This window comes from Molothrus ater, chromosome 2 (assembly GCF_012460135.2).
Source record: "Molothrus ater isolate BHLD 08-10-18 breed brown headed cowbird chromosome 2, BPBGC_Mater_1.1, whole genome shotgun sequence".
Classification (NCBI taxonomy): domain Eukaryota; kingdom Metazoa; phylum Chordata; class Aves; order Passeriformes; family Icteridae; genus Molothrus; species Molothrus ater.
In genome coordinates, this window is record NC_050479.2 from 90,171,135 (window position 1) to 90,195,571 (window position 24,437).

General features: G+C 37.5%; 1 protein-coding gene across 1 annotated transcript in view; it reads left to right on the top strand.

Annotated features, from left to right (window-relative positions):
• Positions 1–551: 551 nt before the first annotated feature.
• SPAG17 (sperm associated antigen 17) overlaps positions 552–24,437 on the top strand; it is an 88,914-nt gene continuing 65,028 nt past the window's right edge. Inside the window, exons 1-4 of the mRNA XM_054514120.1 lie at positions 552–644; positions 8,873–9,013; positions 9,798–9,857; positions 21,069–21,200. Of these exons, the coding sequence (XP_054370095.1) occupies positions 552–644; positions 8,873–9,013; positions 9,798–9,857; positions 21,069–21,200 (426 nt within the window). The remainder of the gene's footprint in view (positions 645–8,872; positions 9,014–9,797; positions 9,858–21,068; positions 21,201–24,437) is intronic.

Here is a 24,437-nt window from a genome sequence, read left to right on the forward strand (position 1 = left end):
GGCCGTGATGAAGGCTGCTCATTGTTTCAAAAATTATGATGAAATTACCCAAATAGCCCAAAGAGAATGCACAGAATCCATCAGGTTGGAAGGAACCACAGTGGATCATCTGGTCCAACCTCTCTGCTTAAGCAGAGAACCACAAGGCACAAAGTTGCATCCAGATGGTTCCTTGCCTGCCTCCAGCGAGTGAGATTCCACAACCTCCCGGGGCAACCTGTTTCAGTGTGCGGCCACCCGCACGGCAAAGTTCGCACTCATATTCAGGTGCGACTTCCGGGCATCAGTTTCTGCCCGCTGCGTCTTGTCCTGTGCCTTGGCATCACCGAGCAGAGCCCGACTCCATGTTCTGACACCCCCTTTAGATATTTACAGGCACTGGTGACGTCCCTTCCCGAGCCGGAGCAGGCCCAGCTCCCCCCGCCTTCCCGCGGCCGCCCCGGCCGGGCCCGGCGCCCCGCTTGAGGGCAGGCTCCGCCCGCGGCCGCCGTCTCCGGGGCGACGCGTGGGGCCGCTGCTGCTGCTGCTGCCGCCGCTGCCGTTGCACCGCCATGGGCCCCAAGCAGCCTAAGTCCGGCCGGGACACGCCGGTGTCCGTGCTGCCGACCTGGGAGCCCGCGCTGGTGTCCGCCCGCCTCGAGGAGGTGAAGGCAGCCGAGGGGCAGAGCCGGCGGCGCGGGGGAAGCGGGGAGCGGGCTGGAGGCGGCTCGGGCCCCTCCCCGGCCCGGGGGTTGCGGCTGCCGGACGTCCAGGGGGGCCCCGGGAGGGCCGTGAATGGTCCCGATGTGCGGCGGAGCCCCCCTGCCCCTTTGCCCCCCGCCACCAGCGTGGCCCAGCGAGTTTCTTTGCTCCTCCTCTCCTCGGCACTTTCCTTTCTGGGCTCTGGGTGCCAAGTTTCGGCTCGGAGTGAACTTTTTATAAACTGCTGAACAACGGGGTTTGATGGAGGTGCTGACACAGCATTAACTGTAGCGTTGAAAATGTGAGGCTGTAATTTTCCTGCCCGAGTGTGTGCAGCTAAAAGACACTTTTTTTTTTTCCTTTTTATTATTTTTTCTTTTACAGAGTGTGAGGATCTAAAGGCATATTTAGGTTTCCAGGTTCTGTGTAAGCAATGTAATTCTCATAAATCTTGACTTGCAAGAGAGAATTTGGTTTCAAAATAGGGCGGCAGTTTAGCAAACAATAATATTTATCTCACATGTGTTTATCTAGCAGGGCTTCTGCAAGTGAGACAAATTGCTTCCGTGGTTTCCTTGTTTTCTGGGTTCCTGTTGTGCCCTATTAAAAAAAATTAGAAAAAAAAGCAGGTTTGTGTTTTAGCTGATGCAGGTTTGTGTTTTGTAGTTGTTTTTTTTTTTTTTTTTCTTTTAATATGCCAGCAGCACTGGTTAAATATGAGGAACTTTTAATTCAGGGGGAGGCTTTTGAACTCGCTAATTGCTTTTCCAGAAAAGGCCACAGATGTCCAAAAATCTCTTAAATATTTACTCACTTTTACTTTTATTTGATAGTAACCATATAATTCAAGTTTAGCCAAACAAGACCACTTTTTGAATAGCTTAGTCTATTTTTTCCCATTTTTCTCTAGGACACAGATTTTTCAGTAGAGTTCTAAGATGCTTGAGCCCTTTCTTACTTGTGAATCTTGTCTCTTCCCTTGGGAAATGTCCCTGAAGTGTAAGAATGAGGTGAAGGTTCAATCTCCATCACCTACTCTGTTCCTGGTCTTCCTCCAGTGCTTACTAGCAAGGTGCCAATTAGTGATTATGTTTTTTTTATGGTGGTGTTTATTGTGGCTGTGGATATTGTGCAGTGAATTCACTGAACAAGGTGCTTTGTATGCTCTGCTGCCTCTACATGTAGTTTATTACATTTCTTAAATGCAAACCATTATATTGAAGTATTTTTAAAGGCAGGAAATAAAATGCTCAAAAGTTAGGAAATGTCAAAGTTGGTATTATTCTGGACTACTCATTGAGGCAGATGGAAAAAAAAATGTTGAATGTTCACTGAATGGGGCAAGAATTCTGTAGGGAAAGGTATGTGATCAACTAATTAAAGATTATCGTAATTCCTGTACCCATGGGGGCTGACTTGAGATACCTTGTTTCCATAATTCTGGTATTGTCTGACTGCTTTCTGTTCCAGTTAAGCTAATTTCGCTTTCTCTGCCATGCTGTTCACAGATAGAGCCTTGGGAAGTTGGGAAAAACTGTCCTCTTGCTGCGGTCAGCTTGAACTCAGGCTTCTGAGATGCTGGGCAGCCACTGAAATTTCTTACTGCAGGAGTGTTCTTATTCAGCTCTTACAGTCATGGGCAAGAGCACACTCGGTGCAAAACTGTCAAATGCCAGCAAATTTCTTCTGAGCGTGTGTGAATCAAGATTCATCAAGTGTGGCCAAATGTGGGTGTACATAATGTAAATAAACATGCTCTGTAAAAGCAAATCTTTGACACAAGTACGGCTCTGCTGCCAAATTTAATTCCTTCCTCTTGAACACAGAAAGCATTGAATATCTTAACTACTTAATCACATAGGGGTTTTTATTAAAGGATAAACATGGTTTTTAAAAATCAAATCTCATTCTGCAAATAGTCTAACCACATTTTCCCTTGCCCCACTCACCCTACCCCAGTAATCATGCAACATACAAAGTTTAAACTCGAATATATAAAGCTCAGGAACTGAAAGCAGTCTGTAAAAGAGAGTGTTGAACAGCTTGAATTTTAGATCTCACCAGATATAGTGCACAAAACTTATTTTTTACTCATCCTCAGTACTGTATATGAAATACCATATGAATCGGAAATTATTTGGGAGATGACAGGAACTCCTGTCAAGTAAATAAATGTCTCTCCTCATAATTCATATGTAAAGAATTTGTAGATCTGCTTGTATCAATTTGAAAAATATTCTTTCCCTTTATTGAAGGCAAAAGGAATTTGCTGCAACTGGTTTTAAATTGTACCAGATAGACCGAGTGGTGAAATTTCACATTTTAATGTGTTTATGACTTACACTATTTTATTAGTTCAATCTAGGAAAAACATTTTACCAGTGCTGTTAAGATTTTTATGAACGGGTACACTAACTAAAATATTATTTAAATTATATTTACTAACCAAATAATTGCTTTTACTAAATGCACTGTGAAAACTGGCAAACACACAACTTATAAATACATACAGAGGAAATATGGATTTTCCAGAGGCTCACATTATAATTTATGTCTATCTTTCTTGTTTGCAATATGCTATGCAGAAGAACATGGAGTTGCAAACTGTATTTGCCTTCAGATATTTATAATCTATTTTGGTTGGGCTCACTACAGAATTAAATTGCAAAATATAAATTAAGATTCTTAAGTAGTTTTTAACTTTGCATGTGTTAAGTAGCTAAAGGGTGATATTTGCTAAGTGAATGGTGAATTCTGGGCAAATACAGCCCTTAATTGAGATAATTGTCATTTATTATTTGTTCTTATTAACTAGTATAACTAAGCATAGCAGCAGTAAGCCATGTTCTGTGCTGACTTTCCATCTTTATGATTCCTCTCATTTCATGGCATTTTAGGGCCTGAAAATTGAACTTAAAATCTTGTGAAACCTCTAAAAATGTTCTGAATAGGATGGTTTCTCTTTTGATTGCTATTTATACTACTTCATCTTCAGAGAAAAATCAACGTTTTGTTGAGTTTTGATATTCTCTCACTTGCTCATGTTGTACAGCAAAATCTCAGGCTCTTAAGAACACAAGCCATTAGTAAATGTGGGTGTGTCATCAGCAATGAAAGTGGGTCTACAGATTTCCAAGCAGTGATGTCACCTTAAGGCTACAAAACTCCTGATATAAAACCTTTCTGAGTAATGCCAGTTGTATTTACTGGTTTACAAGCTCCCTCATTGTTGAAAGTAAAGAGTGCTAGCTAGAGTTGTTACTACTCTAATTGTTCATAAATCACTAATTGATGCTCACATGTTTTGAGTTTGAGTTTTCAAATGTTTCTTCTCAGCGTTTATAGGTAAATTTGAAATTCTGCTGTAATGAAATGAAATTACTGGTTGTTGTCCTACGAGAAAAAACCCAAACAAAACAAAACAAACAGACGGCAAAAAACCCCCAAACAAACAACCAAAAAAGCAATCAAACAAAAAACCAGTAAAACCCACAACAGTAAGTATCACAAAAATAAAATGACATATACCCAGATTGTCTGGAAATAGGAGGAGAATAAGATGGCTGCTTGATACTTTTCTTGGCCAAAGAGCTCTAGAAACTGGTACTGAAAAAATAAATATACCTGACTTGTTCAACTCTCTTCCCTAGAACAGCTGGCATTTTGTGTCTAGGAAATGAAGCAGAGAAAACAAGATACGTATAAAAAGGAAGAAAAAAATTTGTGTGCTGCATCTGCTTTTTTCTTCAATGTGAATTAAAGTTAGATATTTTCTTAACAGACCTATGCTATTCCAATACTGCTGTGATGAAGATATACAGGCTATGTGTACTGGTTTTTAAGAGCTGGGAAAAATCACATTACAGGGGAAAACAATGGAGCCTTGAGAGCAAAATCGTGAGAAGATGAGGCACCTTCTGTGTTTTGTGAAAGCAAGGATTTTTGACAGCCATTTGCTGCTTACATGGAGCTTCCATAATTAGGTTGATCTTGCGGATTTGGAGCCTCTCCAGCTGAGGAACATAGAAATTTCCCACACAGATGGTTATTTCTAACATCGAGAGACTTTGGTGCATTTCAACTCTTGACATGGCCAGGAGTTTTAAAACCAGGACAGTGTCATTTGTAGCAATGGTTGTCACTGGATGTTTTCCAGTGAAAGTGATCTGGCCTGCCCTTAACTGGAGTTTGTTTGAGATTGCTTAAGCAATATTCAGTTGCCAATGCCACATTTCCAGCTTCAATTTTCTTTTAAATTCACATTTGAACCAGCATTGTTGATTCTGTGGGATATCTGCTCCCTGCATTTTGGTCTTCTTTGTGCAGTTTGTAGTGCTCATGTTAAATTCTCGGTGGCAAGCTCCCTAGACTGTTTCCATGATTTTCCAGTAGTTATTTTTATGGTTTTTTCTATCCTGTTCATTAAGCTGGGAATGTCATTTGAGGTAGCCTTAGGGTCACTAATCTATCCTCTTTCAGATCCTTTCTCAAGCCTTCATACTACAATAACATTTGAAAGAATAAAACTAAGTAGAGGAGCAGTTGTATATTGAGGGAGAAAATATTTTTAGAGTAACCATATACATTTTACTACTTTTCCTTCACATTTTTATGTTGTGATTTTAGGTGGTGAGCTGTAGAAGCAGGGTCTGTTTCTCTTCTGTCCTTTCAGTGCCTTGAACATTAAGGATACTGTTACAGGATCGATAATATAAAGGCAGTATTGCAAAAATATTAGATTTTTAACCTCAGAAAATAGTCTAATCAATTAAACACCTTAAGCTGTGTATTTATGCTGCACATTGACTATTGACTTCAATTCATGTTCTCAGTGTGCAGATTTTCTGAAAAATGATCTTTAAGGACTTCAAAACTGGTGAGTCTAGAAATAGATGGCATGCTATTAATGACTCCGGGAAGTCTAGATCATTATTGACTGTGAAGATGTGTGTTGCTGCTTTGGATATATACTAGCTACTTCCAGATCCCATTCCCAGGTGTTGCACTTTTTAAAGAAAAGCTGTTTCTTTTCTTCATTTAGCACCAGGGAGGTATAGGCTGTCTCTAATAATAATTAAATTTGTGTGCAAAAACCTTGTATCGAGCTGCATATACTTCTGTAGAATTAAGTAAGTTTATAATTTTCACTACCAGTTCAGTTATCTTGTAGAGACTCATTCTATTTTATTTTAATATATTAGCCAATGTTTTGCCTATAGTATAAATATTCTCATAGCTGTTCTGTGGAGCAGATTTATCACCTTGTTTCTTTGAAGCAGAGCATTTCCAGTGGGAAGATGTGGCTCACTGATGATAATTTTTCTTGGATAAAAAAAAATCTGGGGTTGGATAATTTTGTTTGTATAAGTCCTGTTGTGGGTTTTTAAATATTAATTTTGCACAATCAGGACCTACCCTGATGTTTTGCTTTGGTGCTTTATCACAGGCTGCTGAGAAGGAGGGCACCACAGTGAAACAAGGAAAATTCTCTTTTCTTAGAAAGGCTATTAGTACTTTTGTGAAGAAAGGTCTCATTGCTCAGCCATAACTCTGAAAATGCCTGGGAATTATATGGGCTAGAGAATAAGAATTTGGAGAAGGAATCTGAGGATGGAGAAAGCTTGAAGTGGGATCGGATAATGAAACTGGAGACTAGCTGAACCAAGAGACAGAGGATAAGAGCTGGGGAGCAAGTCACAGGTGGGGGAAACATTAAGACAAGTGGTGTAGCTCAGGAAAAGAGAGTGGAAAAGGAAGGAGAAATTAACTAGGAACAGTTGTGACCAAGGGGTGGAAAAATAAGAAGAGAGAGGACAATAAGAAAGACAGGTTCCACAGACATTGTTGCAGTGTTATTAATTGGTGCTAAGCAGGATTGATCTCTGTATTGCTCTGCTGGACCATGCTTACCATAGGATCCTAAGTAGAACCTGACATTCCTGATTCTTGCTGCTCTTAAGCTGTCAGCATCTCTCTGTGAGACTTACTGGACCTTGTTTCCCTGTCTTGGTGGTCCCCCCTAAAGTGGGCAGTGTAGTGATCACAATTGCTCCATTAGTTCATGCCACAGGTCGATGGTTTTTCAAAAGATTCTGTGTGTGCTGGTCAGCACTGGGAACACCAGGATACTGACACGTGAGAGCATTTCAATCTCAGTGCTGAGAGCCTAGAAAATTATGCATTTCCACACAAGCATGGGCATCTAAATACTTCCTGTTCAAAGAATGCTGAAGTTTTACAGTCCAACTCTTGTCAGGTATACAGTGATAGCTTTAATCCAGATTAGCTGCAACTCCTGTGCATGTTGACAATATTGGAATACCTAGAGCTCTTTCACAGTGCTGTGCACCAGTAGCTGTCTTGCAGCTTTAGGCAGAACGACTTCAAAGAGCAAAATGAAATTCAGTGTACTTGATGCAGTAGTCCCCACTACTGCTGCCACTTCTCCAATGAGCAGTGTCTGCTGCCCCAGTGCAGCTGGACACTCATAAATTCCACCATGTTTGCACACTCCTAGAGCATCAGAGATATGCTTGATCTCTCTAGTACTTCATAATTTTAAAAAATTGAGGTTTATTTTGTGTTGCAATAAACCATCAAGGAAGTTCATGATATGTGGAGCTGTAGGCACCCTTTTGGATTAGTTATCTGATCTGTAGCTACTTGCAGTTTCACTTAATGACCCAGGTGATCTTTACACTGTTTTTGTTTTTCTGAATATTCTGTGGTTAGAAAAATGGGGCATACTCATGTGATGTTATCCTTTGTTACCTTGAGTGTTTGACAAACCATTTCCCACCATACAAACATGCACTGTTTTGAAACTTAAGTCAGCTGTGGCTTTCTCCCATCCCAGGCCATCAGGTACTCAAATTGCAGACATTTGGGTAGGCTTTTTACCAGCTAAGAAAAGGAACAAATTAAGAATGGTACTATAAAAATGGAAGAAGATGCTTCTCTTACCATCAGAGTCTTTTTCTTAGAATGGTCCTTTTCCTCACTTTACCATAATTCAGCTCAGGTTTTGTTCCTATTCTACAAGGACTTTGTACGTAATATAAATATATTAAAATATTCAATAACTAAAGTCACCACCCTATCTTAAATCTCTTAAAATCTTTCTTTGCTATGATGCACAATGAACAGTGACTCTGCTCGGATTAATGTGACTGTCCTGGGACTGCCTTGATCTGACTGAATCCCTTTCCATATTTACCTTTATGCAGCTGCATTGGTAACCTTGCAGTTTACACACGCAGACATGCATTGAAAAAAAATAAAAATTGGTGATTCCTGTATATCACAGCCATTACAAAATGCTCCTAATTCAGCCACCACTAATGCTGATAAAGAATACTCGAAAGTGAGATGTAGAATTGCTGGAGATAGCAACTCTGTGAAAGGGATTCCAATAGGAATGCGAAAGACAGTAACCAGTAAAAGTTGCTTAAGTTACATAATTTTTAAGCTTTTGTAGATGTACATCACTAAATAAAGTGTTCCAGTCTTCTCTTGTTCTGAATTTTTAATAGTGCTGAAAACACTTTTTACATTAGAATAATGTGTATGCTACTGCAAATGTCTGGAAACTGCAAATGTTCTTAACTTATCAACATTGTAGCGTACAACTTGCCATTGGGAAGTATTTTCTCTTTATTCAGAATATTTAGTGAAGCCATGCAAGAGCCATACTATGCATAAATATACCTTTATAAAACATCATAAAAATAATGCTACAGTGTACAGAAAATAGTATCTGGGCATTATCTAATTCACAGGATGAGGGAGCTGAAAATTGCTAATTTTTTTCTACATCGAATAATCACAATAGTACATATATTCAAAACTCACTTCTTGTTTGCTACCTGAACTGTCAAATCTGCAAATGCCTTTTAAAAGTTAGTACATCTTTGTGAGACGCTAATGCATCGTTTGCATGGGAAAAGGTTTAAGGCTGTTAGTAGGCATTTGTGTTTTGCGTAGCATAATGCTGCCACCTGATGGCAGAAAGAATTAGGACAAAGTAATAGGGGCTTTTTCGAGTTGCATGCAATTTCAGTGATTAATACAGTGATGTTTAATATATCTTAAAGTGACATAAAGCCGTCTCTACAAGATTACTCTTTGAAACTGAAGAGGACTTTTGTTGTCATGAGTTTTAATACCTTAAATATTTTTTTTTGGTATGTAGGATGACTGGAAGCCTAGCATCAGTTTTGTTGTCGGGACCAAGATTGAGGATGAAATCCACACCCAGGCCCTGGCTCTTGCTGTGCAGGTGCCACTGCGAAAACTCTTCAGTGTGGTAACATCTGAAGACCTTTACAAACAGGTATTTCAAGAAAGTAACTTTTAATAATGAACCAATCTGTAGATGTCACTTCTAGATCCTGCCTCCTTTGGTCTGTGGTAATGATAAACTACTCTGTGGAGGTTTCAAAAATTACACTAATTCATAGAATCATTAGGGCTAGAAAATAACTTTAAGATCATCAAGTGCAGCCTTTGAACATCACCTTATCAACTAAAGCACAGCACTAAGTGCCACATCTAGTCATTTCTTGAACACTTCCAGGGATGGTGACTCTACCACCTCCCTGGGCAGCCCATTCTAGTGCTTGACAACCCTTTTTGCAAAAAAATTCTTCCTGAGGTCCACCGTGAACCTGTCCTGGCACAGTTTGAAGCCATTTCCTCTTGTCCTGCCGTTTGTTGTCTGGGAGATGACGCTGATCACCACCTTGCTGCGCACTCCTTTCAGGCAGTTGTAGCAAGTGATAAATTCTCCCCTGAGAAATGGATTTCTCCAGACTAAAGAGCCCCAGCTCCCTCCTCCACTCCTCACAGGACTTACTCTCTTCTTACCAGCTTCATTGCTCTGATTCATAGGAGTTAAAAATGGGAAAAGAAAAGTTTATGATGTAAGCTGCTCTGCTCCTTGTAAATGAAGTTTTGTTACAGACTTTTCTTCAAGGTGCTGATCAAAAAAACTCCCTCCCTAAGGTACAGGGTTGCCATAAGATGATTCCTCTCTGTCTTGGGGTGTGAGTGTAGTATTTGCAAAGGGGAATAATGAGTAAAGTACTTTGGGTAATGAATGCTTTATTTACTTGCAGATCACAGAATCTGGGCGTCCAAAGGGAAAAAGGGCTAAGGATGTGCCTATGTACTATGAGGTAGGTTAAAACAGGTATTGCATAGTCAATACTCTCTTACCCCAAAGTGTGTAGAGCTGTGTGGTTTTGTTATACATTCTTGAGTAAATGCAAATTTGTTGACTCTAGCTGGTAAAAACATTCAACCATCTAGATACTTAAACTGCTTTGTTTTTGTGATACCAGCAATATTCTGTCGGACTGCTGATTATGTGATGATCAAAATCTGTTTTCAGGGATAAGAGTTTCATTATTGAAGAATGTGTTACATGGTCATATTTTGATGGTGATATCTCAAATTACAGAAAACCTGTCAGACTCTTCTGTCTCAGACCCTCCCAATAATTTAGAAACTTATACCTTCATTTATGGGTGTGCAGTCCCCTATATGAAACACTATTCTGTGTGCTAGTACCCTTGATAATCTGTTTGATGTAACCTGATTCATCTAGTGGGCTATGTCAGCAGGGTTTGGAGTCATGCTTAGCACAAAGAGTACTTCCTCTTACCCTGTTAATGTTTTACTTACAGCTTGAGAGAGGTGATAAAATCCTGTGATTAATTAGAAGATTGTTTAAAATTTTCTCAGGTAGGGTTTTATGGTCCTTACAGACCTGGAGCGTAAAGAATTTTGTATCCCTTTAAAAGGACTTTGTTTGTGTTTTATTTCTGCAATGACTAATAAACTTTTTATGTGTCTCAGGTTTTGGTGGACTTTATAACAGTACTTTTTAGCTGCGGTCTGCTTTTCAGTAATGCCAGGCTCCTATCTGAACAAGTCCCTTTGGAATTATTTACCACTGAAAGGACTGTGAAATTTATGCAATTAACCCTCTTCATTTAGGACTAGCCTCCCAGGCAAACTCACCCTTATATTACCTGGTATGTAAAACTTCTTCAGTCCTACTTGACAGAAGGATTTTGAAGTCTAGCTCTAAGCAGAAGCTTTGTATGATACCTGTATTTAATTACTAAGAGCAATTTTACTTGTGAAGTGGACACTTATTAAATTCCAGCTGTCAGTGCTGTGTCTCATTAGCTACTTACTTTACTCCTCAAAGACATTTTTTTCCTCCCCTCCTTTAACAGAGAATATAAAATGCCTGTTCTGACCTTTTGCATGGACTCAGTTTCCGTTCAGGCTGTAGCAAATTAAAAGATCGATCATGTTGCCACAGCATTAAAATCCCACCTCCCTGGGCAGAGTTTGTTCCTGAATATTCACATACATTCCATGTGCAGTTTGAGCAGTCAAAGCTTTCACTGCTTCCACTAGCAAAGATAAACAAATACAAGGTTGGCAGAAAACACAGGGTTGTGAAAAGTTCTTCTGAGAGGAGCATTTCTATCGTTGCCACATACAGTTCTCTGTGGCAGGATTCAATGTGCTGCCATTTCTACAAGTTTCCATATTAATTTTTAGAGGCATTGTGAGTTTCATTACATTCAGTGGTCTTTGGACATCTGACATGTAATATGTGTGTGAATTTGGGACTAATGACATGCATAGTAATGTGTTTATTATTGGTATTAGTAGTAATATAGTTCCCCATGCCACTGATCTTACACTTTGCATCCACTGAAATGCAGGGGTTGCATTGCAAGCTAATTATATAATACTAAAATAATTCCTTCTGTCTGCTCTAAGTTATTCCTCTTAGGCTTTCTATCATTTCATTGTTTTGTATCTCATATCACTCTTGTTGTACAAAGTGAAAAGGCTCAGGGCAGGGTTTATAAATATGTAGCTAAAAGATTTCCAAATCCAGGAGAAGTAGGTGTCTCCAACACCTTTTCTGATTCTTACATGACTTGATGGGGATAGGTGTCCTGCTTGGTAATTTTGTACTTAAGCATTTAATTGAATGATGATAGGCTGATTCTCTCATAAAAGTGCTGAGGAGTTAATTTTTTCCCTTATATATGAAAGGGAAAATGTTATGCTTCCTGTAATAGATCAACAGATTTCATAATTTATCATGTACAATTCTTCTAACAACAGCTACAACTAAAAATATAGTATTTTATCATTAAGGTGTGTATTTTTATTGTTTATGCACCTGTTTGTTGGGTCAGTTTTCTACTAAGGTTAATAACATTGTGTAATTAAGATATTTTGCCACTACTAAATATGATAGTATTGTTAAGATCTGATTGTTGAAAGATGCCTCTGCCCAAAACAAGACCAGATGCCAAAGTAAATGGTACAGATTTTACTTACAATTAATTAAGAAATAGAAGAGAGAGGAGGGAGAGGGAGAGTTCAAGTAGAAAATAACACCACCGTGGATCCAGCAGCATCCTGTTAGTCCTTTGCTCTGGGCTTTTTGGTGGTCGGAGGTCCCAAGGTCATTCAAAGCTTTTCATTATCTCTGCATTTTAGCAAACAAAGGAATTAATGCTTGTTGGCTACACAGTCTTCTTATGCTGTTGGTTAAATTATACCTCACCTCTAATGCTGGTTAGTCTGCATGCTCAGTCTTCCTTTTTGTCTGGTACAGTTAAAAAATAAACTCATCCTATATCTGCTGGTATCTGTTGTCTCTTATTTTTTTCCTTTCTTCATTGAATCTGAAATAGTGAGGACTTATAAATTACATTATCCAGGATCTTGTAATCCCACCTGGTTTATGTGAATTATCTCTGATATTCACATGGGATGAGCAACCAAACATAAGATTTCAAATCACATGCTGGAACTTTAAATATTTAAACAGAAGATAATACAAAATTTTGACTACAAATCATTCTTTCTGTGGTCATTGGGTGAACACAAGACCTGTTTGATTCTTCTGTTCCAGATCTGCATGACAGATTGTTTTCATACAAAACCTCACTTTATTTTACCTCCTTGCTGACAGGGAAGCAGCATCAGCTCAGAAACTTCAAACCTTTGGATAGATAAAAGCAGGAGAAGCTCCAGGCTTACTGTCAAGATACATAACAGCCAACCCTTATCACTAGGCATACTGAGATATCAACTAGTTGTGCAGTTTCAATAAACAAACCAAAGAAATTCCAAACTAGATCCTTCTTTTGCCGAGCATAATATGCATAGTTTTGCTATTAAAATCCAGTTCAGTTGAGTGCTTGCATTTAAATCTTAATTAGCTCATGTTTTGTACAGCTCATTTAAAGGACTAAAAGGTAATTGGTTAGAAATAGAATCTTATTGTTTTAAAATTATTTATGTTGTACATGTTTGGGGTTTTTTCTTTGGGCTTGTTGTTATTGTTATTGTTATTGTTGTTTTTCCCCCTAAGATTGTGATGCCATTATCCTTGAGAAATTGCATAATGTTCACAGTACTTCTTGCCTTAATAGGCAATAGACTGTAGCAGACACAGAAGAATCCTTGAGTTTTCTGGGCGCACAAGAAACAGATTCCTCTTCTGTCACTTCCAAAACAAAATATATAACCAAGACATTAAGAACTTCTGTAGGATTGTAAAACATAACAATTAACAAGCCCAAGTTGAAAAAAGTTAAATAAGTTTAGCCAGGAAGCAGTGGATGTAAAGCATCTTTCAAGCATTCGTGTGAATTTATGCTTTGTTAGGAATGTGTAGAGTGTAGACCTATGAAGTAAAGGTTGCTGCTGGCAAGGTTATTTGAAGTGCTGATCACATTATGATGTAGAGAGAAAGTCCACTTTAGATTGGAACTGAGTGTGTGTTTCCTGGGATAGGTGCTCCTACTATATCATGAAGTGTTATATACATTTGTATAATGTAATATGTATAATTGTATTATTTTTATATGTAATTATAGTTAGGTAATAGACATATTTAAAATATGTTTTAAATGTGTATGCATGTGTATAATTATTCAAAACTACCTTATATTACTCACCCCAGTGGCCTGAATTTCATTTTTAAAAAAGTTAAGAAGAGATGTTCTCTTTCTAAATATCTTTCATATCCTCTCTTCAGTAGGTCTTATTTACCTTATACCTTTGTATTACCTTATATTGTTCTTTTGTCTATGCCCCTTTTTTAGACTCTCATCGTCGTCTCTAACAATATCTTCAGAAAAAGGAATAAGGAGGGTAGCACTAGGGATATGGAGTATGCATTTATTTGTGTTCATTATAATAAACTCCTAGGGTACAAAAATCAAAAATGTTGGGTTTAGCTTGATAAAAGGGGACTTTTAATGTCAGCGACATAACGCTTATGGGAAGGAATATTTTCACCCAAGGACAAGCTCAAAAGAGTTGTCTGCCACTGGCAGAAAAGCAAACCCAGTAGTAGCCAGGATATGGGGCACTTAAGAAAACAGTTTCAACCATAACGTTAGTCAGGAGTGTTTTTAAGGAAGCCTTTTTATTTCTTGTGGAAACATATAATCAAAGCTTTCCTATTTTTGTGTAAGTGTATAGATAGTGTATAGATTTTGACACAACACCATAACAAAGGTTGTGGTCAAGATTAGGCTTTCTCAAAAGTAAAGATAGCCCTATCAAAAACCAAACCTCACTCTATATGTGCATGTCAGTAGAATTCTGTTCTTAATACAAGTTAGAAAGATTTTGTTTTCATTCCAATTGAGCAAAAACAATTTTAGAAGTTGGTGTAAAATGGAACAGCTCAGGAGCCAAAACTTATCTGGTGTCATTGTTTTCATGAAAGGGTTTGACACTAGAAACAACCTTGGCAGCCATGCTGAATGATTAGAAGGCTAGAAATACTTAATTTTATTTTTCATTCCAGTTCAAAATAAATTTCATACTGCAATCTTAAATGTCATAATAAAATGGAGCAGTTTTCCAGTCAGCCTTTGTCAAGTGGTATCGTGTGGATGCAAGTGAAGAGAATTTTATTGCAGAAGGACTTGGCTCTTACACTGTGTGGATACACAGAGATTTAATGTGTACACTTGGGAATTGTTGTTAAATGAATATGCCTTTTAGGGAGGTACTGGCTTCAGGGAAGGTTAAGGGACTTTAATTCCTGCTTTGGGCATTATCTACTCATCTGTTTTCAGTTCTTTTCTATCTGTTACCAAGCTCCTATCAGCTTAAACTACAGAATAGATACTTTATAAATGATCCACTAAATGAGGTGGTGTATTTACCTGAGTTATTTGGTGTCTTATCTTCTGAGGAGGGTTTATCTACTCTGTCTGCTGGTTCCTGGTATTTAGGTCAATCTACTTAAAAGGGTGTTAGGGAAAGAATCTGTTAATTTTGGTCTAGCATGTCTTTGCATCAGCCTTTGCCATTGTCAGATCATCTGATGCCACTGCATGAAAAAGTGGCCCGTGTAGTCCTTTAAGTAATCAAATTGTATGGCTTCCATTTGGTTTTAATTTTTCCATGAGAGGAAACCATTGTTGCTATGAACCAGGCAGTTCTATAAATTGTAGCTGTTCACTGTCAGTTTGGGTGTCTCCAGTTCAGTATCCCTTTCCAGGAGTAATGTGTCATGTTAAAAAGTACCAGCATTTCTAAATGTTAAAATTGGGGGGAAAAGTCTCAAGCTTGAGCAGGAAAACAACCTATGTTTTCTAATTTTGCTTCCTAAAATTTGGGTGGCCAGGTTCTATTATTTACATGAGGAAATTGACATGCACATCTCCTAGTTTCATTTCAGAATAGTGACTCTTCATAGTCCTAAAGCTAGGATTTTAGAAACATGCATTATTATTTCATTACTGTTAGTTGTAAGTATTTGACCTGAGGCCATTCGTAATACTCAAAATGTTAGCAATTTATTTTCTAGGGAAGACAACTTGATAACCTTTTGAAATTCATCTACCTATTTAAAATCTGCTTTAGAACACTGGAGACACTTTGGATTTCCTTCACAGATTACAAGAGTTATTGCCTAATGCAAATTGGTATCAAATTTCTGCTTTTTCTGTGCAGGTTTTGTTGAGATGTCTGTGTAACTAGAGGAAACAGCAATTATGTCTATGAGAATGTCATTTTTGAAGTGTTAGAGGGACTCTGAAGTAGCCAAAGGCAATGCTGTCTTCTGGTTTTTTGTCTTCAAAGTTTTTGGGGGACTGTATTAGGTTCATTAAGGACAATAAAGTGTATGACATTCTTCTCAAGTACAGCAACTAATCCTAGAATCCTTTGTCTCCAAATTAAAAAAAAAAAAGCTCAAAGCCCTGTTGCAAAGCTGGACCAACCAAGGTGGAAAGATTCTGCCCAGTTTTCTGGTGCCCAGTCTACAAGGCTGTTGGAACTACCTGGCCCAAACATTCTGATGTGGCTTAGAAAATTCTGTCAAGATGTAGCTGGATGGCTTCTGCCAGCACAAGGTTTGATGAGGCAATTTTATTTCTTAATCTTTTGTTCCACCTCTGATTGGGTTCTCTTCCTAGCCAGATGCAATGTTAGAGAAGCGTGACTAAATCTTTTAGCTGTGTGGTGTTCATTGTGTGGATTCAGTTGGCTGAAATTGCTGGAGACAATTTAGTTCTCAGAAGCTTAAAATATTCTGTACCATAATGGAAAGATTTACTGGGCAGATTCATCTCACTGAAATGTAAATATTTCAGTATTTGATCATAGCAATATATCCCCTCATCTGAGCACAACTCACAACAGACTGGCCTGTCCTCTCTCTCTAAAAGGGTCTGGGTTCTGTAGGCATTCTTCTGAAATCACTTAAATGCTGTTTCAACTATTGCCTCCCAATCAGTGTTAAAAGAAAACAGATATATGAAAGGTCATGTGAGAAAAAACCTTCCCTGTGCATAGAACTCCTTCCTGAGATAGCAGCGCTAATGCCTGATCTTTCCAATCACTGGATATTTGTATCCCTTAAAGCAGTTGGGTTTTCATAACAGCTAATGGTCAGGGAGCCATGGGACGTGTACATGCCAGATGATGAGAACTCCTGTATGAGCTCTCTAATAAAACCCTACTTATTTTTTTGGAATGTATTTTCTCTTTTTTACTGAAATTGGGTTATTCACCATTTCTGTTTTTCTTAAAACACAATATAAGTACTTGACATAACACTGTACATGTGTGTTAGAAAATTCTCATAGAACATCTCTGAGATTAAATCATTTAAATTATCCCCTCAGGTTGCAGATTTTCTGTAGAGAGAGGTTTAGAGAACAGATTTTCTTACAATGGATAATTCTAATAGGTTTCTGCTAACCAGATCAAGCTGTGTTGTGTTTTGGCAAAAAACAGACTCACTCATATGAGTGACAGGTTATTTTTCTAGAGTAGAAGCAACCATTTGCTTCTGCTTTGAGAAATTCTCTCACAAGAGAAAGGAAGATATTTAGCACATGAACAGCATTCATATTTGCTCAGTATTGCTTCATTTTAGTAGGTTGAGTTGAAAGAACTCCATGGGGCACAAGAAATCATAAAATCCTCTTTAATTATTTTCATTCTCTGGAACACAGCTTCACTGAGTAACGAAGATGACTCATTTGGCTGCTCTTAGGTTTTACAGTCTACCTTGTGGATACATAAGGGTTACATGGAGCTCTGCTCAGATATGCAATTGATTTATTGATTTATGTGAGTCCTTAAACTCTCTTTGAACTGTGAGTCATTAATTCGGTAGTGAAAAATAATGATTAAGCAAGGGGTCTTTTGACATCATAGGTGGGAAGAGGTTCTGAGAGTTAAAATCAAGTTAGGTGAATGGTCTAATATGAGAAACTGAATTCTTTCAACACACTGGAGGTGTCATCTGAAAAAAAAGTTATTTCAGTTAGCTCAGATCCTTCCTGGTATTCTTTCAAAATAATTGCTTTATTCAATTAAATTACAATGGCAGGGTCAGAAGTATTTAATAGTATATTTAAAGAAGTCTTCTTTAGAAAAACAAAATATAAGTATGATACATGCAGCTTTTGTCCCCTAGTCTGTCTTAAAAGTTGCTTGTGAAGGACTCAAGACTGACAGCAGATTTTAATAAGTCAAGATCACTTTTTTCCTGTACTTTTATTATTTTGCTCAGGAAAATACATCTGAATAGTAATTACCAGCTTGATTGTGTAATCCATAGACCCTCTTGACTGATGACTATCCTGCTTCAATTTAACTTGAATTGTGTCAGCAACTATGGGATTTTACTTATTTGGTTCTTCTAGGAACTGTTATGTTTCTTTGAGGAAGTGTTAGATGAGTCTGAGTCATATGTGATGGTCTGGATTTCTTACAATTTCAAGAATAAGAGGGAAGACAGGGCTTTAGAAAGCTCACTCTGGGTATGGGATAACTACACTGTGAAGTGGGCTGACCACTGTTCATAGCAAGCAATGTTACTGCTGCCAGGTAGTAATAAAGCTGTGAAAGTTTATGATCTAATTTATCTTTTTGGAAGGTTTTCTGATTATAATTTGGCAGCCACAATTGTTCTGTATCTTGAAAAAGAGGCATTTCAAAGAAAGATAGCACAAAGACTCTGGCTTTAAATGATCCCCTAACTTTTAAGACCTATCTCCTATCTCAATGGTGCTGACATCTGTCAGTGGTGTAGGGTCACTTACAAGCACTCATGCAGTGTTTGGGTGGCTCCAAATACATGCCCTTTGCACCAGACAGCTAAATCTCTGTGTGCTTCATACTGCCACCATATGAGATCAAATACTGCATCACCAAAGCCTTTCTGCACTTCACCAGTGTGACCCCTGCTGTGTGAGGAATGCTAAGTTTCCTCTTGCTTTAGAGGAAAAGAGGCCCTACCTAACTAAGTTTGTCCATCCAAGTTTCCATGGTTTCTCACATAAGAAAAAGATCATCACTGGTGGGATGAAGTATAGCCAATCAGTAACAAATCCACTTCATAGTAGCTGAAAAACTTCCTTCTGTATTCCTACCCAGTTTTTGTCTTGAGGTTTTCGTTCGGTTTTTTTTTTCACTTGAGGCTCTGTAGATTTTTAACTGTTTATGCCAGGTGCCTGCATAACTCACAGGACCACAGATGAAGTAAATATGGATGTGTAATAAATTTAATTTCTTTTTATCTACTGTGCATGGATTGATCTATGTTCTGTCTTTAGGATTGGTTTTAATTTCCTCCTGTATAAAGCATATTTTACATTTCTGTTTGAAAAGATATTTGCTTTCTTTGTATTGCCAAATGTAGTGCACTCATTCTGTCTTTGCTTTATTTGTGTGACCTCTTTCCACAGTCATGGAATGTATTCCTGTTAAATAGTTTTGGTTATGCTTCTCATGGCTCACATAAGACAATTTGTCCTTCCTACCCACTCTACTTCAGCAAGTCTCTTCATTCCTGTGTTTTCCATCTACAAAATAGGAATAATTATTATGCATTGCTTTTGACTGGTAAAATGCTTTAAAATTCTCAGCAGGAGTGGGGTTTAAGAATCTGAGCACTTTTTTCTTCTTCCATGAACAATAAATCAGCAACTGCCATTGAGCTGAGTTACTATATATACATTTTTCAGGAATCCTTCCAGAATCCCTCCATTTCCCCTCTACTGTGTTTCAAGAAATGTGCAACTCACCTACATTAAACCAGTGAGAAGCATCACTTTCTATAGGTTGTTAACATCAATTCTGAAAAAAAAAAACTTTATGAGAATTTTTCTCTCTGAGGGAAGTTACTGATATGTTATTTCTACCAATGTCTTTTTCTTTCAGAGCACCGCTTTGTGTGCCTAGCTCTGGGTGACTATTTTTTGTTGGAATAACTAGTAGCTCCTAGTGTGCCCACAGTGTGTGGTAATTTTTAAGTCTTGTTCTTAACATGTCCTTGATTTTCTGCTGTGGCTCTGATGTCAGTGGGTCTTTCCAGAAGCCTTCTATGATTGGCTTGTTGAGCTAGTGACCAGTCTTACTTTGAGTACAAAACATACAAACCAAAACTCATCTTAATCATGATGTATCTTCCTTTGTGTATGTTAAGATCATTAGATTTATTTGTGTTGCAAGAGAAGGATTGTTTTGGAAGGGTTTTGAAATGCATATGTTTTGGTTTGTCTCCCTGTTAAGCAACTTGGAAAAGATCTGAATTTTAAGACATTTATTTTTCTGCTCCTTGCTTTTGTTTGCATGAAACAATGATTTGGCATATAATGGTCTGGATTCTGATTTGGCTTCACTTTATTCAGAGAAGCATTTTAGTGGCTACATTTAGGTGAGAAGTGAAAATTTCTAAACTAGGTAAGAATCTATGAAAGCTCAAAACTAATGGTGGTGCTTGCATTAGACAAGACACAGTTCAGTGAGATGCAGTGTGCACCTTCATTGTCTCAGTATTAACAAGCAAAATTGACACCATATGTGCCCAACTGTAATTGCTCCATGAGGAGAAAAGAGAAACATGTCAGAGCATTTGAGTAACACCTAATTCAGCCCATGGTTATAAATAAAGCTGATGGTTGCTTAAAAACAAAAGTAAGAAAATATTATGGTTATATTATTCCTCAACAGCGCTTCCTACGTAGGTGAACTTTATTACAGAGACAACACAAGTGAAAAGAAACATATAACAACTTTTTAACGGTATTTTTATGTTATTTTATTTTTTTCGCAGTAAATAAAGTGGTTATGAGGCTCCAAGGAAAACGGCCCAGATGTTAGTGAGTTGTATGAAATTTAGTGGAAACAAGCTGTAAAAAACATAGTCATAAAACAGCCTGTCAATGCCACACATCTGGACAATGCAGCTGTATGTTCCTGCTGCTGTCATCACCCTAAGAAAACTCAATAGCCTTATTTCACCCCAATTAGGCTGCATACCAACAGAATCAGAATTACACAGGGAAGGGGTGTGTTTTCACCAAGACAGACCCGCTCAAATTCCCTTCAAGAAGTTTTTATCTTTCATTTAGGGCTAGTCCCTCAGACACTGGTCACTTTGTAAACAGCACTGCAAACTATTCCCCTTGATTTGCTATCTGTTAGGTGCTTTTTAATTTATTGCTTTATAATATGTAGTTGCTTAATGTTGTTCCTTTGTTTAAAACCTAAAGAGAATTACATTTTCCTATGAGAACTCTGTGTCTGTTGACTTTCTCATAAATCATAGAAGTTTTTTTCCATTCTAGTTTTATCACATAGTATAGCTGAAATAACTTTATTTGAGGTCTTTGGAACCAAAGAATAGTGGTGTATGTTACTGATACATTGTTTTGTCTGGAAATGTGGCCATTTCAACCCACACGTGGTACAGTGTGAGATAGCACTTGCTCATTTCAGCATGCAAATAAATATGAGTCAAGTGCAGTATGAAAACTATGCAAGTAGTAGTTTTGTTGAGATTTTTTTTTTCTTTCCAGGTGATGGAATTAGCCAAAGCCTTTCTGGACCAGGGTGAAAAAATTCCCGTAACACTAACTGGAAAGCTGTTGAAATTTCAATTGCTTTGTCTCAAACAGAAGGCTCTTCAGAGAAGAGAAGAGGAAAAGAAGGTACTATAGTATGCCCTAGGAACATTACATTTTTGAAGACACTTCTTTGATGTTGCTTCCATAAATCCAGCTTTCTTCTCATCTTTGTCTTTCTAAAACTGTAATTAAAGAGAAATGTGATTAGAAATATTTTTTAAAGTTGATTAGATTTTGTGCATGAAGTTCTCAATTACTCAAATGCCAATGAGAACATGGGGGAAAAAAGAAAATAAAAACACTATGGAAGAAGTCTTTGTTAGAGGTGACAGCTAGTAATGGCTTAGCTGAGTGTTAGGACCAATAGAAAATAGAGCTAGGAACAGGCTTCTGCTGAATGTGTATCCCTGCTGAAGTAAAGGCAGGAGAGATTGTTACTTGGAAGGTATCAAGGATAGACACAGAGCAGACTATGACAGAGTTCTTGTTATGAATCTCCTCTCTGGAGGGAATTTGGAGAAGTTATCTCTTCCATCCTCCAGCACTAAGGCAGGATAACATTTACATAAACTATTCCTGGCAGATGTTTGTTGAACCTTTTCTTAAAACTTCCCTGTGCTGTGTCTTTGCTTTTCCATGGAAACCAGTATTATTTCTGAACCATCTCTGCAACATGAGCATTTGAAAAAGGTTTCTGATCCTACCAACCCTACTCTCATTTAAATCTGTTTGAGTTCTCCCTGTATGGAACAACACTACGCTCCATTCTACAGAAATCTATTACATATTTAACTAACAAACCCAAATATGTACCACGGTTGTTCGTTTTTGATTATGGATGTTCCTCTCCTCTGAACTCTCTCAAAACAGTACATATTTTGAAGTCCACTTCTCAGAACCAGGTACCACATTTTCCAGTGTTCCCAAAACTTGCTTCCTTTTGTCTCCAAGGTCATCACTACTAGCTCCAAGATTGTCTGGGACAGATTGCTTATTTGTTCTAGGAGTAATTTCACTGAGCTTGCGCTGAATCACAGATCAGACCTCTAATTTATTTCTAACATTTTTTGGAGTTGTCAATGGTACATTTCAACAACTTACTGAACAGGTTGTGCTATAGTCCTTTTCCAACAAACATTCATGACACTGAAGAAAGTCAGTTAATTATCAGAAAGTCATACAATTGCTGCAGTAAGTTTACCCTGTTAATTGATCAAAACCTATAGTGTGGAGTGTGATGATATGGAGACCTAAGGAGTCTGTGCATGTAAAAGATGCAAGCAGAAAATAGTTTAATGGATTTTGTACAGCTGAAAAATCTGTAAATTTCTTTATCAATAGTTTTACTTATGGGAGAATTTGGTGGATGAAGTGTAGCACACAATCACAAGAACATTAAATGCTTGGTGATTCCATTAAAATTGTGTCCTGTTCCCACAGAATTCAATTTATTAGGAAACGATAATTTAAACTATAGAAATATATGAAGAATATGAGAAAAATAATGCGTTTTCAATCTGAAAAGAAATTGAGAGGCTGAAGCTGTAGAATAGATTGTTAATAGTGAATTGGAAAAAAAATTGCTTTTTTCTTAGATAGCAGTCAATTCTTGTAAGTAAACTGTCAAACCAAACTTTGAAGTTTAATGGCAATTCAATATTAAAATGGAGTCTTTAGAGCTTTGATTTAGCAAAATTAGTCTTGTAACTGTAATTTTATTTCCCTGGTTAATTGGTGGGTAGTCAATGTTGAGGATTGAGGAGTCTCTGGCACTTACAGTTACTCTTCTGTTTTAGCCAAACTGTCTGCAAAAGTTGTCACCTCCTTTGAATTGTATCTATATCAATGTGTGAGAGGCAAACACAAGCGGAGCTGTTGAACGACAGAGTCAAGAATTGGAAGGCTCTTGGATATGAGGATGTTCTGCAGTACAGAGTGGGCAGAAACTGACTTCTAATTTAGAATTCTATCTCTAAATTGGCTGCCATAGAATTTTTAATCCTTTCCAACTAGCTTGTACAATACAAGTTCTGTTGCCAGCAATCTGGGTGTTGAAAACAGGATTTTACTCGCAAATCAGTTCTCAGAAAGCAAACATATCTGTCCATGGGTCTTTTTCTTAAGTAGATACCTAGAATGGATACAATATATAAATAACCAAAAACAAGGCATCCTGTATTTCATTAGGAGCAGGAGCTTGTCATAAATTGACAGGCATAAATATTATGCAGAAGAGAAGAAGTGTCTCTGAATTAGAAAACTGTTTGAGGTAGTAAAATTTTGAAATGTGAAGCTTAAAATAAGAAAATTGCAGAATTAATGGATTATTAGAAACTCCACCAAAAGCTGCACCTTGTAGGGAAGGAGAAATATGACATTAAAAGGAAAAGGAAAGAGTCCAAGAAAGGAGAGGCTCTTACTTTCTAAAGTATTTAGGTCAAGTAATGTTCTTTGTTAGAATCTTGGCAAGTCCATAAATGTCTCTGTTTATTTAAGAATTACTTAAAATTATGCAGATGCAATAGATCAAGTTGATTGTGATCTTTGTGGCATGATGATTATATCATCTGTTTGATGTGTTCATCAGCTTAGAATTCAAAGAAGTACTATCAAAATTTCTAATTTGAAATGTCAAAGGTGGAACAAATTTGAAAGAAAGTAATGAAAGCCTCCAAATCCTTCATTACACAGTGGAAATAGTTTCAAGATTCTGTCAAAGACATTTCTAAATTTTACAGAAAGGAAATTCAAGAAGGAAGGGAAAAGCAGGAAGATATTTTCTGTTTTGATTTTAAATTTGAACAAAATACAACTTTCACAGCTGGAAAGTCTGCTTTTCAGCTGGATTTAGGAAAAGCAACTATATAGTGTTAGCTGACCTCTCTCATTTGCATGAAGGGCTTTCCTAATTGCTTTAATAGCCTTTAAAGTGGCATCAGGAGGATTGTAACTATAAGTTAAGTTAATATTTTTTTAAATTTAATTTAGCTTTATTATCCTGAAATGCAATTTTTGCATAGTTTGAATGTAGTAATTCTGCTGGGCAAAAATAAGGTGGACACTTTCTTCTCTACAGAACCTACTTTACCTTAATATTTTTTTTATTGTTTTCATTTCAGACCGACTCACAATTTTTTTGGATTTATAGAGTGAGTCTTTGGGACACTCAAAAAATCTTTTTTTGTCCTGTACTCTTAAATTACTAGGAACAGCTTTATGTAGGTGTTTTTATTTGAAGATAATGAGAATGGCTGAGTAATATCCTGTGTGAAATGAACGCACAACTCTTGGTTCTAGTTTACATTAGACAGATATTTACAT